The sequence below is a fragment of the Cyprinodon tularosa genome, unplaced genomic scaffold (genome assembly GCF_016077235.1).
Source record: "Cyprinodon tularosa strain WSP-4 unplaced genomic scaffold, ASM1607723v1 ctg650, whole genome shotgun sequence".
Classification (NCBI taxonomy): domain Eukaryota; kingdom Metazoa; phylum Chordata; class Actinopteri; order Cyprinodontiformes; family Cyprinodontidae; genus Cyprinodon; species Cyprinodon tularosa.
In genome coordinates, this window is record NW_024039397.1 from 181407 (window position 1) to 200886 (window position 19480).

The following is a 19480-nucleotide window of genomic DNA, read 5'->3' on the forward strand; positions in this document are numbered from 1 at the left end:
TTGGTTACCCAGGTGTAAGTGGTTTTTCATGTCCCAGACTGACTTTCTGAAACACTGAACCCAGACTGGCTCTCTGAAACACTGGTCCCAAACTGGCCCCTGAAACACTGGTCCCAGACTGGCTCTCTGAAACACTGGTCCCAGACTAGCCCCCTGAAACACTTGTCCCAGACTGACTTTCTGAAACACTGGTCCCAGACTGCTCTCTGAAGCACTGGTCGCAGGCTGACTCTCTGAAACACTGGTCCCAAACTGGCCTCTGAAACACTGGTCCCAGACTGGCCCCCTGAAACACTGATCCCAGACTAGCCCCCTTAAACACTTGTCCCAGACTGGCTCTCTGAAACAATTAACCCAGACTGCCCCCCTGAAACACTGGTTCCAGACTGGCCCCCTGAAACACTGGTCCCAGACTGGCTCTCTGAAACACTGAACCCAGACTGGCCCCTTGAAACACTTGTCTCAGACTGACGTTCTGAAACACTGGTCCCAGACTGGCCCCCTGAAACACTGGTCCTAGACTGGCCCCCTGAAACACTGATCCCAGACTAGCCCCCTTAAACACTTGTCCCAGACTGGCTCTCTGAAACAATTAACCCAGACTAGCCCCCTGAAACACTGGTTCCAGACTGGCCCCCTGAAACACTGGTCCCAGACTGGCTCTCTGAAACACTGAACCCAGACTGGCCCCTTGAAACACTTGTCCCAGACTGACGTTCTGAAACACTGGTCCCAGACTGGCCCCCTGAAACACTGGTCCCAGACTGGCCCCCTGAAACACTGGTCTTAGACTGGCCCCTTGAAACACTGGTCCCAGACTGACTTTCTGAAACACTGGTCCCCGACAGCTCTCTGAAGCACTGGTCGAAGACTGACTCTCTGAAACACTGATCCCAGACTGACTCTCTGAAACACTGGTCCCAAACTGGCCCCTGAAACACTGGTCCCAGACTGGCCCCCTTAAACACTTGTCCTAGACTAGCCCCCTGAAACACTTGTCCCAAACTGGCCCCCTGAAACACTGGTCCCAAACTGGCCCCTGAAACACTGGTCCCAGACTGGCCCCCTGAGACACTGGTCCTAGACTAGCCCCCTGAAACACTTGTCCCAGACTGACTTTCTGAAACACTGGTCCCAGACTGGCTCTCTGAAACACTGGTCCTAGACTAGCCCCCTGAAACACTTGTCCCAGACTGACTTTCTGAAACACTGGTCCCTGACTGCTCTCTGAAGCACTGGTCCCAGACTGACTCTCTGAAACACTGGTCCCAAACTGGCCCCTGAAACACTGGTGCCAGACTGGCCCCCTGAAACACTGATCCCAGACTAGCCCCCTAAACACTTGTCCCAGACTGGCTCTCTGAAACACTGAAACCAGACTGGCCCCTTGAAACACTTGTCCCAGACTGACGTTCTGAAACACTGGTCCCAGACTGGCCCCCTGAAACACTGGTCCTAGACTAGCCCCCTGAAACACTTGTCCCAGACTGGCCCCCTGAAACACTGGTCCCAGACTGGCTCTCTGAAACACTGGTCCCAAACTGGCCCCTGAAACACTGGTCCTAGACTAGCCCCCTGAAACACTTGTCCCAGACTGACTTTCTGAAACACTGGTCCCAGACTGGCTCTCTGAAACACTGGTCCCTGACTGCTCTCTGAAGCACTGGTCCCAGACTGACTCTCTGAAACACTGGTCCCAAACTGGCCCCTGAAACACTGGTGCCAGACTGGCCCCCTAAAACACTGGTTCCAGACTGGCCCCCTGAAACACTGGTCCCAGACTGGCTCTCTGAAACACTGAACCCAGACTGGCCCCCTGAATTACTGGTCCCAGACTGGCCCCTTGAAACACTGGTCCCAGACTGACTTTCTGAAACACTGGTCCCAAACTGGCCCCTGAAACACTGGTCCCAGACTGGCCCCCTGAAACACTGGTCCCAGACTGGCTCTCTGAAACAGTGGTCCCTGACAGCTCTCTGAAACACCGGTCCCAGACTGGCCCCCTGAAACACTGGTCCCAGACTGGCCCCCTGAAACACTGGTCCCAGACTGGCCCCCTGAAACACTGGTCCCAAAATGGCTCTTGAAACGCTGGTCCCAGACTGACTTTCTGAAACACTGGTCCCAGACTGACTTTCTGAAACACTGGTCCCAGACTGAATCTCTGAAACACTGGTCCCAGACTGACTCTCTGAAACACTGGTCCCCACAGCTCTCTGAAACACCGGTCCCAGACTGGCCCCCTGAAACACTGGTCCCAGACTGGCCCCCTGAAACACTGGTCCCAAAATGGCCCCTGAAACACTGGTCCCAGACTAGCCCCCTAAACACTGGTGCCAGACTGGCCCCCTGAAACACTGATCCCAGACTGGCCCCCTGAAACACTGGTCCCAAAATGGCCCCTGAAACACTGGTCCCAGACTAGCCCCCTAAACACTGGTCCCAGACTGGCCCCCTGAAACACTGGTCCCAAAATGGCCCCTGAAACACTGGTCCCAGACTAGCCCCCTAAACACTGGTGCCAGACTGGCCCCCTGAAACACTGATCCCAGACTAGCCCCCTGAAACACTTGTCCCAGACTGCCCCCCTAAAACACTGGTTCCAGACTGGCCCCCTGAAACACTGGTCCCAGACTGGCTCTCTGAAACACTGAACCCAGACTGGCCCCCTGAATCACTGGTCCCAGACTGGCCCCTTGAAACACTGGTCCCAGACTGACTTTCTGAAACACTGGTCCCAAACTGGCCCCTGAAACACTGGTCCCAGACTGGCCCCCTGAAACACTGGTCCCAGACTGGCCCCCTGAAACACTGGTCCCAAAATGGCTCTTGAAACACTGGTCCCAGACTGACTTTCTGAAACACTGGTCCCAGACTGACTCTCTGAAACACTGGTCCCAGACTGACTCTCTGAAACACTGGTCCCCACAGCTCTCTGAAACACCGGTCCCAGACTGGCCCCCTGAAACACTGGTCCCAGACTGGCCCCCTGAAACACTGGTCCCAAAATGGCCCCTGAAACACTGGTCCCAGACTGGCCCCCTGAAACACTGGTCCCAAAATGGCCCCTCTGCAGTAAATTTGGTCTAGAACTGCCACTGAAAAAATGCTAAGGCTGCCAATTTAAAATCTGCCATATGTCTCTTTACTAGAAAGGTTTGGATACTGATCTGTTATGCATATGTCAATACATGACTCCATAGCCACAAAATACAGTTTAAGAACCTGGTGGTCCATGGATCACTTGTCCTGCACTCTGTGTTCTATCAGTGTAATAAAATGAATTACTGAAAGTGAGCATTTTATTCACCAGTCTTGAAACTAAGTAACAAAGTCTGCATTTAATCTGTTTTAAGGGGTTAGAATCTCTCTAAGACGTTTTTTCTTTAAAAAAGAAAGATACTAGTGATCTAATCAGATATTACCTAATGACATCAACATCTAAGAAGATAATAATAAAAACTATGATGTTTGGTAAAATAACTATCACCCACGTCAACCTACAGTAGGATTTTTAAGAGAGATTAATCCTCTGGCATCCCAGATAACATTTTTTTTTTTTTGGTTGTGGAATATAATCACAGTGGTTTCACAGAGCAAGATACAGAAATGAGTTGAGATTCACTCAAGGCAGCGGTAAAAATAGATCATAATATACTCACATCCAACACCTCCAACAGTGTCTCTGTGACAGAACAAACACAATTTGCCTTTTGCTGTCATCAGAATGATGTTAGGCTAAAAATAGTTTAAAATAAGTAATTCAGACACTGAAGCCAAATTTTATTCTAGTATTTGCACTTTCCCAAAATTAGCACAGTTTTATGGGTAATTTAAAGGCATTAAAGACACAGAGATGTTACTTATATATTTGCAGAGGAATAATAGCCTCTGACATGTGATTTGAAAACGCTCTATTTTGTGAGTACGTCTTTTCATTGGAGGCGTGTGCTCTTTGAATTATCCCAGTGACTATTGCTGTTTTGGTGAAAGCAATGTCTGCTGGTGCTACAACTAAACCCGATCATAATCTGTAGGCTCTTGTTCACTTTTTAACATTTTAACCCATTAAAAATGTAGTTCAAAACACCACGGCTATCATTATAATGCAAAACAAATACAAAACATAAATGACAATCAGTATTTCAATTAGAAACCAATTCTTTTTCTTCCCATGCTGATTTCTCATCCTTTTTCTGGAGTCTTTGAAGACTAATTACTCAAATTGACCTACAGTATTGGCCTCCCAAGAGTCCAAAATGGGTGATATACATTTGGACTCGGTAAGGCCTCACCGAAATTTAAATGTTTTTTCTGGTAAAAAAAAATTCTATGTTTGTGATATTCTGTATTTGTGCAGAAAAATAAAATTTGGCTTCATCGTTAGCTTTGAAAACAAAAAAAAGTTTATTTATATAGCACCAATTCATAACACATGTCATCTCAAGGCACCTTCCAATTCAGCCAGATCATTCAGGCAAATTGATTCAAAGCTTTCTATCTAAGGAAAACCAGTTGATTGCATCGACTCATTGACTCAAAGGCAATCCCTCACACTAAGCATGCTTGTAGCGACAGTAGAGAGAAAAAAACCTTTTTAGCAGGAAGAAACCTGCAGCAGAACCAAACAACCAGATTGCTTAGGAACAATTCATCCAATATAAACATCAGTTCAGTCTGAAGATTTACACTTTAGAAATGACATGTTGCTGTCAAGCATTGTATGTTAATTTGGATCTGTTAAGTTTTCAGTTGTGACCCAAAGATTTAAGCTTCTTTGCATCAGAAGAATTTATTCCACAAGGTTATCGAAGATGGATTATTTCTTTATATTAAAAAAAGCCTCAATTTGCATAACGAATATGTGCAATTGTTAAAACATCCATCACTTGTAACTTCTCCATGAGGTGTCTCCAACTCCAGTCTAAAGCAATTTACTGCTATGCAGCTTTAAGGTGGTATATGCAGGTGAAGATTCTCAGTAATCCAGGTGATAGTCATTTCAAAAAAGTTAAAAAACTGGACTTGGTTTCCAAGTTTGAAGACACTTCCATTTTTTATCCAGGAAGCTTTTTCACTTCGAAAATGTTAGAACTAGTATTGAATTTGAAGCTTTATATAGTAGCCCAAAGACTTGTTTTGGCTTAGAAAACATGGAGATTGAACCAGAAGAACGGTTCCCTGAGGAATGGGGGTCGTTTTAGGTTTGTTAGTAAGTTAGTATTTGCTTAAAGGCCAATACTAACAGCTTAAAGGCAGCTACATCAACAATTATTCTAAAAAAAACAACCTTATTTATTCAGAAATGGAAATTGGATATTGTTACAAGTCTTACAGCTTTTTTCACAAGTTGCAGCAGATGTGGAAAAGGCTTTGACTGAAGGCACTGTTGTTGTTCACCAGTCTTTCAAGGGCATACTCACTGTTGTCCATATTATTCTATCTCACAGATATTTCTTCTTTGTGAAATCATCTCTTAGAACGGTTGGCCTTTTTTATCAATTGTAAAGCTTCAAGTCATTTATTATGATGCTGTTAACTAACAGATGATGGCCGAGGAGATCACACTCTCTGTGACAGAACTATGAGAAGCTATGTAGCATCCTGCTGCAAACACTGAAGGACCAAAGCGTCCTGTCGATGGCTTTACTGCTGCTTCTAAGGTCACGTCTATTTTTCAGGTGAACACGAAGATATTTATTATCCTCCACCCCAGACATGGGCAATGTGGAGTCAACAAGTCATCTCCATGTCATATATTTAATCTACCCAGCCAATTAATCAGGTGAGTCCAATCTGCACAGGTTAATTCACGGTGAAGATTGGACTCACCTGCTTCAGTGGCTGGGTAGAATCAATACATGACATGGAGATGACTTGTTGACTCCACATTGCCCATGTCTGCTCCACCCTTCTCCTACCATCATAGCGTTTGAATTTTTCCTGTGTCTTCTGAAATCTAAATTTATATCCCTTGCTTTGTTCATGTTCGGGATTAGTTGATAATGAAAGGGAACACTTTGTGGCATCTACATATGGCTCAAAGTGTAAGCATGAGACTTCCTGAATAGCCCTGAGATCAACTACAAAAATATGAGTTATGCTAAGTAGCGGGAGACAAGCCACTTTAAATAAACCCTCTAAATATTGAAATACTTTGAATCAATTTAACTGTATGATCTGGTTGATCTGTAAAGTGCCTTGAGATGACATGTGTTGTGAATTTGGCGCTTTATAAATAAACTGAATTGAATTGAATAAAATTTTGATTACATTTCAAGTATTTTAATATAATTATTAAGCTAGAATAGAATAGAATAGAATAGAATAGAATAGAATAGAATAGAATAGAATAGAATAGAATAGAATAGAATAGAATAGAATAGAATAGAATAGAATAACCAGTTTTGTCCAATGTTTTGTGGGCTGGTGCAGAGACAACAACCTGATCCTGAATGTGGAGAAAACAAAGGAGCTCATAGGCGACTTCAGGAAGAACCGTCCTAACCACGCTCCACTGCCCATCAACAGCTCAGCTGTAGAGGGGGTCAGCAGCATTAAATTCCTGGGGGTGCACATCACAGACACCCTCACCTCAATGGTCAGAAGGGCACAGAAGCGCATGGACTTCCTGTGGAGGATGAGGAGAGCCCACCTGCCCCCACCCATCCTCCCCACCTTCTCCAGAAGCACCATAGAGAGTGTTCTGACCAGCTGTCTCACTGGGTGGTGTGGAGGCTGCAGCGCCTCAGACTGGAAGAAGGTGAGAACAGCAGAGAGGATCATGGAGGCTCCTCTTCCCTCCATTAAAGACATTTCATCCCAGCGCTGCGTGTCCTGAGCCCGTGACATCATCAATGACCCACCATGGACTGATCTCCCTGCTTCCTCTACAGTAGGAAGGGGCTTTGCAGCATTCAATGCAGTTCCAACAGATTCCAAAACAGCTTCTTGATCGCTGCCATTACACTGAATGTTGAATAAAATGAAACAAAACAAGACAAAAAAAAACTGACTGTAAATCATATCTCAGTCTTATGTTTACATCTGATCACCATGTTTTTATCACACAGAATGAACGGAAATGACTTGAGATCTGTACTGAATGACATTTCGTACACTCTGTGTGTACAAAATAACAATACAGTTTGTCTATGTCTGAGACACTAAAGCGAGATTTCAGAAGAAGCGCAACAAAGTAGGCTTATAATAAACCTAAAGGACCTCTGATCTGGGCCGTAGAAATGATCCTTAAAAACTACAATCCCCACACTCCCCTTAGAACACAATGATTGGTGGATGAGCGTGTGACGTCATCGCTTGTTGTATACAAATTTGCGTTGAACGCTTTTGCGCTCAGGGTTGGTGGTGAAACCTGAGAGAGAGCAGCTCAGCAGCATCCGCAGCTTGTTGGAGGTGGGTGTGACAGGCAGGCAGCATCTCTGTAGCTGATTCTCTCATCTTTCGGTAGGAAGATCTACCTCAACTTCCATCCTAAAGATATTTGATATGATGTGGGGTTTAATTTCAGTTTACAAGTCTATATGTATTTTTTTCAATCCTTTTGTTTTGATCACGTCGTGTGACTAATGGCTGTAATTAATATAAAACTCTGAAATATGCTTCCGTTATATTTGGCTTAAAGGAGCAGAAACGGCCGTTGTTTGTTGGTGGCTGGCAGCCTATTGTTTTCCTGCAGGCGGTGGCACGAGGCACCGAGGGGACATTTGGGCCACTTCTTTGTGCTCGTTTTAGATCTAAAACATGGATAGAAGTTTCTATAAAAATACTTTTTTTCGGTTGAAACGGAAGCATTTTGGAAAAAAAAAAAAAATATAACCGTTGTGAGTGCCCCTTTGTTTGCAGCTGCTAGTTATTTAATTAATGAAAGGGAAAAAAGCCCCTTTGTTTGCTTCGCATTACAAACGGAGAAAATGGAACCGTTGAACTGAAATCAACGGATTTTGTTTTGTGGTCATTTTAGATCTGGAAGCTTCTAAACATTTAAGCTGTTCAGTTTTTTTTATTTATTTTTATTGTTGTTTATCGCGGCCCTTGTCATTAATGAATGTTAAAGAATTGAAGCGAGCGGTTGGTTCCTCCAGGGAAGTGAACCCAACTGACATCTTCTAATTCACCCCAGAATTGGCACAAAGAACAGCTGTCCTTAATCAAATGATTTATGAAGCATAGCTCCTCATTTTAATATATTAAAAAAGACCTGTTTGGAGCTGGCCCTGCACCCATATCTGGGTGGCTTTGTTTCCCCATATGTGCACTGATTCCCCCCCTCCCCTCCCCGCTGCCAGACACATGGTGCAAGGAACAGGTGCTGCCTGATGACTTTCCCTAGATCTGCACATTCAGATTCATACATGTCATTCATATCTTGCATACGCAGTGCTAGACTGCTAATTGTGCTGAAACCCATTTAGTAGTTTGTTTGTTTGTGTGGATGGGGGGGGGGTCAGTCCCTCCCTTAGAGTCCTGTGGGAGGGGGGGGGGGGGGGTGTCGATCGGTCCCTCATTGATCGGTGTCGAAGCCATTACATGTTTGAACATAAACAATGGCGTTTGGCGACACAGACTGTCTGTTTGGATTGATGGGCGGTGGTTTCCTGTTGACATAAAGTGTGCCGCCAGATGGCGCTGCTGAGACTTTTAATTGTTTAAACAAAGATGATGAAAATGATCCCAAATCATCTGCTAGAGACGTTTTTGCCAAGAGTGAAAATGGTTTCCTAAAATTAAGATTTCAGATAAATGTTTGTTTTTCACAAACTAAATTAGATCTTTTGTTAAAAATCTGGGTATTTTTGTGTTACATCCGATTAAAGCATTTCTTTTAGCAGATGGTCAAAATTGTTGTTTATGCACTGCTGAAAATCGATATAATCTGTCAGCTTTTATATGAGAATAAATAATCTCTTTCAGGTTACCTGTTGTGCACACGTGTTCAAAATGGCATCAGCTGAAGGTAGATTAATAATAAAATGACCATCAATGTCTATTGGCTTTCGAAGCTTTTATTTATTCTTTTTAAACTCTTGTTTTTTTTTAGATATCCAGGTCAAAGAACTTGACAAGCGGGCATCTGGCCAGGCATTTGAAGTCATCCTGGGTGCTCCAGCCCCAGATGCCAAAGGAGAGTTTCCCCTGTCTCCTCCCAAAAAAAAGGACGTCTCACTCGAGGAAATTCAGAGAAAGCTGGATGCTGCAGAAGAGAGACGCAAGGTAGAAAGACCACAAAGTAATAAGCCAGTGTTTATAGGAGTAGAAGGTGCACATGGCAATTAAACTATAAAGAGGGTAAATGGTGTGGAAGGTAAACCAAAACTTTACAGGTGAACTTTCCTCTCCCATCAGAATCACGAGGCCGAGGTTCTGAAGCACTTAGCTGAGAAACGAGAGCATGAAAAGGAAGTGCTACAGAAAGCTATGGAGGAGAACAACAACTTCAGCAAGATGGCAGAGGAGAAGCTCAATCAGAAGATGGAGGCCAACAAAGAGAACCGCACAGCGATTATGGCAGCCATGAACGAGAAATTTAAGGAGAAGGTTGGTTATCCCTCTGTTGCTTGCATATGGATAAAGCCATTTGCTACAAGGTAGTAAATTTGTTCTTTTTTTTTTTTTTTTTTTTTTTTTTTTTAAAGGACAAGAAGTTGGAAGAAGTGCGGAAGAATAAGGAAGTCAAAGAGCCCGGCTCAGAAGGCACCTCAGAGGACTGAGAGGAACAAATGGGGGATCATTTAGGGTTTTATACGTATCCAAAGATTGACTTATTTTTTGTTCAACCAGTATTGTTTTTTCAAGTTCCACTTTGAAAAATTCAAGTCTCCTGATAAAAGTGTAGTTGCTCTTGTTTTACATGTGGCTAATTCCCAAGTCTGCTGTTATCATCTTTTAGCTTGTTGGTGCAGCTTGAGCCTTTTTCCTTTGGGTGTTGGCAGCATTTTGTTTTAGTCCTTTGGGAAGCATGTTCTATGCATTGGTCTTTTACCACCAACTATTTCATAGTGGGTTTTGAAAATGTCTGTGAACCACACCTGTCCTTGGCACTTACTGTGTATTTAAAAAGTAGCACAAGTTTCCATCAAGGTGTTTGCTGTTGGACATGCAGCATAAGTCCCAGATTCTGCTGACACTTACCTGCAGCTTATGGTTTTTGCATCACTACAGTTTCTTGGCTTTTGTAAAAACAAACATTGAAAACTCGGGTTGACTTGAAGCACATGACTTTTTGCTGTATAGCTGTGAATTAACGTGCCCCACATGCAACTGGAGGTAATCACCAAGCGATGTCTACTCATGAAATGCATAACAGCAATACAGTGGCATTTCAATAGAAAGTGGCTAGTTGACTTAAACTGTTGTACTAAAATAAAATAAAGTCCAAACTTGGTTGCAGTTTCTTTTTTTTTTTTTTTTTTTTTTTTTTTTTTTTTTTTTTTTTCCTACCTTGTAACTGGGGAAAATTTGCTTGAGCAACTCCTGTGCTGGTTTTTGCATCTGGTAAATTTCAGTACAACCCTAAAGCTTCAGGCTCTTTAATCTATTGAGGGGATCAAAAGCAGCTTGGGCAACTATTGAGTGCCGATGCTTGACTTGCTACATTAGATGAGGGATTCAGGCAATCTACCTGCTAAACAGTAGGACTATATTAGTGGTGTCAAAAGTACACACATTTGTTACTTCAGTAGAAGTATAGATACTGCAGTTTAAAAACACTCTGGTAAAAGTCGAAGTATCAACTTGATCTCTTTACTCAAGTAAAAGTGAAAAAGTATGTGCTCCAAAAACTACTTAAAGTATAAAAGTGTAAAGTAGCCTTAATAAAAAAGAAAAAAAGCCAGATGCTGCTACATGGATATGGATTGAAGCTCAATTTCTCGACATTTTCGAAAAATTCTTTGAGATCGGGCCAAGTTGATCTTTTTTTGGTCTCCATCTCCCGATACGCTTGCGCCTGTGTCCGACCTTTCAGACATTTTAACATCTTTTTCTGAATCAATCATTGTAGCATGGCATAGATAATTCACGTTTGAAGAACACCTGCTTGCTTCAGATGATTTCCTTTAGCTAACCAATGAGTGTTTGCACTATATGACTCATCCAATTACACTGGTTTTCACTAGATGTGGATGGAGCACATGGCGGGAAATATTTATAAACATTAAACCGAAGCCAAGAGTAACGAGTAATTGTTTTAAAAATGTAAGGAATAGAAAGTACAGATACTTGTGTGAAAATGTAATGAGTAGAAGTCAGAAGTAGGAATAAAAATAAGTAATGGAGTAAAGTATAGATAAAAAGTATACTTAAGTACAGTAACAAAGTATTTGTACTTTGTTACTTGACATCTCTGGACTATATATAGGGTTGTCTGTACTGGTTCCATGAAGTTGACTTAACAGATTTTAAAAACAAGTACGAACGATACTATTTAGGTGTTTTTTTTTTTTTATGTAAAATTGAGCATCAAAGCTTTACTAATCTAAATTTCAGATTTTATTTCATTTAAACCCTTGGAGGCCATAATTTTTAAATGACAACTTTAAACTCTTAATGACAAGGTGTGGCTTTAATGGAGAAATGTTTGTTCTAAACCTTGCTTGTGAAAATCTTTTTGGTAGTTGCTATTATGCACCTCAAACTTTTTCTTTAACTGGTTTATGGCGTCTGATGCTAAAAACTTACCAGACATTAATCGTATTCTCAAAGAGCCCCCACTCCCCTAGCATTTTTTCCAGGTGCAGCAATGCCTAGGTAGCTGATGTATATAAAGTAGATTCTACACTTGTTTTTCCATTTGCATTATTTAGCAGACAAAGCCACATTCTTCCATTGGTTAGTAAAGTTCAACTGCTAAATGTGCATTTTTACTGTTCAGGAGGACAGGGGTCAGCATGAGCGCCCTAACTGGTCTGCAGCCTTATAGGTAACAGTGGCCCTGTTCGAATTCATGGGATGCGTCCTCAGAAGGCCAGATTCGAAGGGCGATTTCATCATAGTGCGGCGCCGAGGTCTGGTCGGATTCCAAGACTCCTCGCTATGTGGCCTTAAAATGCTTCCATCTTTTAGCCCAATTTGAAGCACGGGTCCGAGGTATCCCAGGATTCATTGCGAGAGCAAGCAAGCCGGCTGCTCAGTGATCACAGGAAAAAGGAAAATAGCGCTGAACAGTGGTGAAAATTGGAAGTTCAGTTTAATATACAATTCTGTGAATAGTTCCGTCTGAAATGAATGAAAATAGTTTCAAGATTATTGAGTCAGATATGTGGCAGTAATGTTTAATTTATCTATAGGTTTTTATCTGTTACTGTGTAAATGGGTTTGGTTGTAATTTAAGGTCAGATTCTAATATATCTGCAGGGTGGGGACTATAAATCTGATAAGTTTTAATTTTTTAATTGCTGTTTTGCACAATATGCTTAACTATTTTTTGTTGTTGAACATGAGATTTTGCAGATATATTTTTTATACATACAATGTTTAGATTGACTTATATATTTCTACCCCTTTTAAAGAATAGAAAATCCCTTTATTGTCCCACAATGTGCAAATTTACAGCAGCAGAAATTTAAATATAAACAAAATATTGTACTGTAAAGTGTTTTAAAAAATTTAAAACTATACAACTGGAGAATAAATAACCAATATCCAGCTATGGACATTTTTACATTAATGGATATTTGAAAATAGCAACATCAGAGATGTGCAAAAGGACAGCAGCAGGTTATTTAAATGACTAAGGTTTCTATCATTACATTTGATTTTATTTGTTCCTGCTCCCGGTGGTTGGAACCTTTATTCTGGATTCTCGGGAGTGTAGTCTTTGTTCACTTTACAATAACCAAAAGAAAAAAAAAAAGATTTAAAACAGACAGTTTTGAAAACTTCGGTATTTATTCTTTTCCTGCTTTGTGAGTCAACCATAACGGTTGCTAAGCAACATAGCCTACGGCGGTAAAACCCGCTGAAGGCTAGACCTGTTTGAATTTACAGCCAGAACTCTTCCGGTCTCCATTACTGTAAAAATGTCCATAGCTGGATATTGGTTATTTACAGAGATGGGAAGTAACGAAGTACAAATACTTCGTTACTGTACTCAAGTAGATTTTTCTGATATTTTTACTTTACTTTACTACTTATTTTTATGGCGACTTTTTACTTCTACTCCTTACATTTTTACACAAATATCTGTACTTTCTACTCCTTACATTTTAAAAAATTGGCTCGTTACTTTAGTTTTGAATCATTTCAATGGGGTTACCGTTATTATTTTTCACGTCATCAATACCAAATTCAATCTAATTGGATGGGAATCTACGTTGCATTTGACGCACCACTACAAGATGAATCGACAGATTCGGCGGTATTCATTGGCGGCAAATCATTGCAGCTTGGTGGCGGTGGCGTTAGCATAGTAGCATGGACGACGAGATGATTGAAAATGAACACAACGGAGATCTAGTCCTATTGGCAGACGTCCATTTAAAATGTAGGCAACGGCATGAAAAAAGTGGTTTCTACTTTTACTTTTATACTTTAAGTAAATTTACAAGCCTGTACTTTGTTACTTTTACTTGAGTAAAGAAGTTTAATCAGTACTTCCACTTTTACCAGAGTATTTTTTAACACAAGTATCTGTACTTTTACTTAAGTACGGAAAGTGAGTACTTTTGCCATCTCTGGTTATTTATTCTCCAGGTGTACAGTTTTATATTTTTAAAACACTTTACAGTACAGTATGTTATTGTTTATATCTTAACTTTTCCCTATTATGTTATATTTATACATTTTTCTAAGGTCCACATTTGTGTGACCATTTCAATAATCTTTCTGCTGCTGTAAATTTGCCCATTGTGGTACAATAAAGGGATTTTCTATTCTATTCTATAAAAGGGGTAGAAAGATATACCGGTAAGTAAATCTAAACATGTATAAAAAATATATCTGCAAAATCTCTAATATTCAAAAACCAAAAATTCTTAGTTAAGCAAATTGTGCAAAACAGCAATAAAAGATTTTAAATCCCATCAGATCCCCACACTGCAGATCTATTAGAATCTGTCCTTAAATTACAGCCAAACTCATTTACACAGTAACAGATAAAAACCTTTAGATAAACCAAACATTACCGCCACATATCTAACTCAATAACCATTAAAACAACAATTTTCATTCATTTCAGATGGAACTATTCACAGACTTGGATTATATTAAAATGAACTTCCAATATTCACCACTGTTCGGCGCCAAGTAGCCTTTCCTCTGATCACTGATATGTATGGGTGATTAACTACGGCCACTATTGGCCTTGCAAACTTGAAAAGTATGATGCAATATAAATTCTCACAATGTTATCTGTTAGCATAACTAGTCTAGTTTGAAGATTCATAAGAAAACACACTGATTTTTTTTAAGACAAATTGGTGTTTTTTAACAGATTTCCCAACTCAGCTGGCACAAATGTAATCACATCACATATAAATATTTGTCATTTATTCTAAAATACTATGATACACATGATGTTTTTTTTTTTACTGGAAGAACAATTTCATATATAGTTTTAACTGTTTGTGCCTTTATTGTTAAACACATACATTTATGGATTAGGTAAATGAACTGTGATGATGACAAGAAGCGAATCTTATGTTCACCATAACCTGAGATATAGCATTGGAATCGCAGGATACATTTCAAGGTGTAAGTACTTGTGATTTTAATTAAAAAATAATGGAATATTATGTCTTAAGTTGTGAAAAAGGTTTTAATGAGTGATTAGAATTTTGCAACAATTTATTTAAAAACAAATGTCATGGTGGAAATTACTGGTCTTTGTGAAAATTAGAATGAATGGACCATATAGACAACAAACCTTTTTTTTTTTTATTTATGGAGCATAATAATAAATAATAATGATAAATAAATACAATATTAAATAATAATAAATTAATTGCAGTTGTGCATAGGTGGTACTAAGGGTGGGAGAGAGGGGGTGGCACCACCGCTAAATGCTTAGCATGTAAATTATAGTTAGAAACATGTCAAAAGTTGTCTAAAAAGTGTTATTTTATAATATTACCACATTGTTGTAATAATAAAATTAGATAAATAAAATGTGAGAGAACAAGGGCCTTGTATGTGTATCTATGAATTACGCCTACACATGTAAATGTAATTTCCACCAAAGAATGCAACAGTGGTGTAAATTACAATCTGACAGAAATTGGCGGGAAAATCTATGCTAGCATCACATACTAGCTAAGAAAGGGTCTCTAGCATTTTATGCTTACAAATATGTGTGTTAAAATAACAATTTCCAAACTGAGTTGATGTTACGCCATGTTTGGAAATTACATACAATAAAAATATTTTCATTTCAAGCAATATTTACCTTGGCTTTACATCAAAAGTTGATGAAGTCAAAATTCCCACCATGTCAGACTTGTGCTGTGATGTCACTGTTCATCTCCATAGCAACTACCCAAACAATCTTTCATACAAACTTTTTAAAGGGACATTACAGTGTTGTGGTGGAAATTACGACAGTAGTTTGGGACAACTAAAATTGGTTTAGAAAATCACATAAACACTTGTATGACATTAAATACTCCAATTATAGTTTTATTATTTTACTGATATTTTATTCAATGATATGTTAAAACATTAGAAAAAAAAATCTTTTTTTACTATTCATTTTTATCAAAGTCTGGGTGTGGGACAAGTACAAAACGGTAACATTAACATAATGAGGCTGAAAAAAAGGTGAAAAAGTCATCACAGACTACCAAAACAAATGTCCTAAAACAGTTTAACTGTAAAGATAACTATAAAGGTGAGAAATTTCCCTTTTGTGTGTGTGTGTTTATATGTTTGTGTACAACTGTGTGTTTGTATAAGTTAGGAAAAAAATTATTAAAATGTATGAGTGGCTGTTATTTGCAACATATATACATTCTGTCTGAATATTATATGACTTTTAAACACACTAAGAATAATTAAATGCACTGAACCATTTGGTATAATAGCTATAAAGTTTTCAGGAAAAAAAACAATGTGAAAATTTGTTCAATATTCAGCGATGGCTCCCCTAAATCTCCAGTCTAGGTAGACCGCATCCTTGGAGGATGCAGCCCATGAATTGGAACAGAGCCAACGTCTCTGACATTTCTATCAGACACAGACTAAACTTTGGACAATTCCAGCCTTAATGGCCAGTTTGGACTAGAGGCGAGCCTTGCCAATCACTAAACCCCAGGTTTACTGTTACCAGTTGATTTCTATTCCTCAGAGCTGAATGTTCTAATGTTACCCTGGTCAAACTTATTTTCTTAGATCTCCACACTTTTACTTCTGACAAGTGTCAAAAGTTCTCGTTAAATAATGGTACTTGTGTAAAAAATGGTAAAAGCACCAAATGAACTTCTTTACTTAAAAATTTTACGTCAAGTAAAGCAAAGGGTTCTACACTGGACACCAAATATACTGAATATTTTAGTAAATTACTCAGATTTAGGTTTTGAATTTTTAGTCAGACACTGATAACCTACATTTGTTCCCTCTAAAACGTTATAAACGTACTCTTTGGAGCTGCTTCTAAGTGCAGTAATTTTTGATAAATTTAGATCAAGTATAACTCAGAGGCATCAATATGAAAATGACGCAAGCCTTACCTACAGGTCCTTCTCAAAATATTAGCATATTGTGATAAAGTTTATTATTTTCCATAATGTAATGATAAAACTTGAACATTCATATATTTTAGATTCATTGCACACTGACTGAAATATTTCAGGTCTTTTAAAGTCTTAAAGGAATAGTACACCCAAAACATGATTAGCCTTCATTTTCTACTCACCCCCATGTTGAACAACACCCTGGAGTACTTTTTTGATATCTCAAAGGCATCTGGAGATCTGGGAGGCTTCTTGCTGTCTGCTGACATTCAAATAATGGAGGTCTATGGCGCCCGAGGCAGAAAGGTCCATAAAAGTCCACAAAAACGTGTCAATATTCCTCCATACTGCTCGTCCAATGTATTCCAAGTGTCCTGAGTGGTTAGCATCCAGAATGTACTCGAAATGAAGTCATTTAGAATGTTTTTAGAGCATAAACAGTAGTGTATAGGATTTCCTGAAAGCGCGCACATGCGCGTTCACGACGCTACGGAAGCCGGCAGACCAAACCAGCGCATTCAGCTCGGCAAAGAACTCATGCTCTTCCTCAACACTGAAGTCCTCAGACATTTTTCTTTCGTTGTTTCTTTCTTTGCACAGGTAAACAGCACATTTCTTCTTCTACGCTTGCATTATTGGCAGAGCAGACGCTGAATGCGCACTTTCATCTGGTTTGGTCTGCCGGCTTCCGTAGCGTCGTGAACGCGCATGTGCGCGCTTTCAGGAAATCCTATACACTACTGTTTATGCTCTAAAAACATTCTAAATGACTTTGTTTCGAGTAAATTATGGACGCTACCCACTCAGGACACTTGGAATACATTGGACGAGCAGTATGGAGGAATATTGACACGTTTTTTGTGGACTTTTATGGACCTTTCTGCCTCGGGCGCCATAGACCTCCATTATTTGAATGTCAGCAGACAGCAAGAAGCCTCCCAGATCTCCAGATGCATTTGAGATATCAAAAAAGTACTCCAGAGTGTTGTTCAGCATGGGGGTGAGTAGAAAATGAAGGCTAATCATGTTTTGGGTGTACTATTCCTTTAATACGGATGATTTTGGCATACAGCTCATGAAAACCCAAAATTCCTATCTCACAAAATTAGCATATCATGAAAAAGGTCTCTATGCACCTAATCATCTGAATCAACAAATTAAACACCTGCAGAGGATTCCTGAGGCCTTAAAAACTTCCAGCCTGGTTCATCACTCAAAACCCCAATCATGGGTCAGACTGCCGACCTGACTGCTGTCCAGAAGGCCATCATTGACCCCCTCAAGCAAGAGGGTGGGACACAGAAAGATATTTCTGAATGAAAAGGCTGTTCCCTGAGTGCTGTTGTATCAAAGCACCTCAGTGGGAAGTCTGTGGGAAGGAAAAAGTGTGGCAGAAAAGGCTGCACAATAATAAGAGGTGACCGGACCCTGAGGAGGATTGTGGAGAAGGGCCGATTCCAGACCTTGGGGGACCTGCAGAAGCAGTGGACTGAGTCTGGAGTAGAAACATCCACAGCCACCGTGCACAGGCATGTGCAGGAAATGGGCTACAGGTGCTGCATTCCCCAGGTCAAGCCACTTTAGAACCATGGGCAGAGGCGCCTGACCTGGGCTACAGAGAAGCAGCTCTGGACTGTTGCTCAGTTTTGCATGTCATTTGGAAATCACAGTGCCAGAGTCTGGAGGAAGATTGAGGAGGAGGAAATACCAAAATGCCAGAAGTCCAGTGTCAATTACCCGCAGTCAGTGATGGTCTGGGTGCCATGTCAGCTGTTGGTGTTGGTCCACTTGGTTTTATCAAGGGCAGGGCCAATGCAGCTATCAGTAGATTTTGGAGAACCTCATGCTTCCATCTGCTGAAAAGCTTTATGGAGATGAAGATTAAATTTTTCAGCACCACCTGGCACCTGCTCACAGTGCCCAAACCACTGGTAAATGGTTTATTGACCATGGTATCACTGTGCTCCATTGGCCTGCCAACTCTCCTAACCTGAACCCCATAGAAAATCTGAGGGATATTGTAAAGAGAAAGTTGAGATACACAAGACCCAACACTGTGGATGTGCTAAAGGCCGCTATGGAAGCATCCTGGGCCTCCATAACACCTCAGCTGTGCCACAGGCTGATTGCCTCCGTGCCACGCAGCACTGAAGCAGTCATTTCTGAAAAAGGATTCCCGACCAAGTATTGAGTCCATGTACGTAATTATTTGAAGGTTTACTTTTTTTTTTTTTTTAATTAAGAACACTTTTCTTTTATTGGTCGGATTAACAGGAATTTTTGGTTTTAATGAGCCAAAATGATCCGTATTAAGACAATAAAAGACCTAAAATATTTCAGTTAGTGTGCAATAAATCTAAAACATATGAATGTTGAAATTTAATCATTACATTATGGAAAATAATGAACTTTATCAGAATATGCCAATATTTTGAGGATAACCTGTATGTGCCATGGCTGCTAATCATCAGTACCTTAGAAAACTTTACCATCAGATTATAGATGAGCAGAAAAGTCAGAACCAAAATGATGAAGAACATGAACCTTTTACTCTAACAACCAGTGAAGGACGAAGTACTCAACAGTAGTACTTGAGTAAAAGTATTGATACTCATAGTCAAATCTTGCTCAACCATAAGTAAAGGTTACCCTGTCAAACATCTGCTCAAGTATTGCAGTACTCACTTTTGAAAATACTTAAGTTTTCAAAAGCACATGCATTTTAAAGTACTTAAGTATTCAAAAATATGAATTTAAATTTCTAATACTAGTAATTTTTTGTATAATTTTCAGAG

At 40.2% G+C, this 19480-nt stretch overlaps 1 protein-coding gene across 2 annotated transcripts; it reads left to right on the forward strand.

Moving 5' to 3' along the window:
* Positions 1–7307: 7307 nt before the first annotated feature.
* Positions 7308–10404, forward strand: LOC119799161 (stathmin-like). 2 transcript variants are annotated; one of them, XM_038308956.1, is made up of 5 exons: positions 7308–7416; positions 8935–8977; positions 9062–9234; positions 9367–9558; positions 9657–10404. In XM_038308956.1, exons 2-5 carry the CDS (start codon positions 8962–8964, stop codon positions 9729–9731), a joined length of 456 nt encoding a protein of 151 aa, XP_038164884.1. In that variant the 5' UTR covers positions 7308–7416; positions 8935–8961; the 3' UTR covers positions 9732–10404. The 2 variants fall into 2 exon arrangements, with proteins under 2 accessions (XP_038164884.1, XP_038164885.1); XM_038308957.1 differs by having other exon boundaries at positions 7343–7467.
* The last annotated feature ends 9076 nt before the right edge of the window (positions 10405–19480 follow it).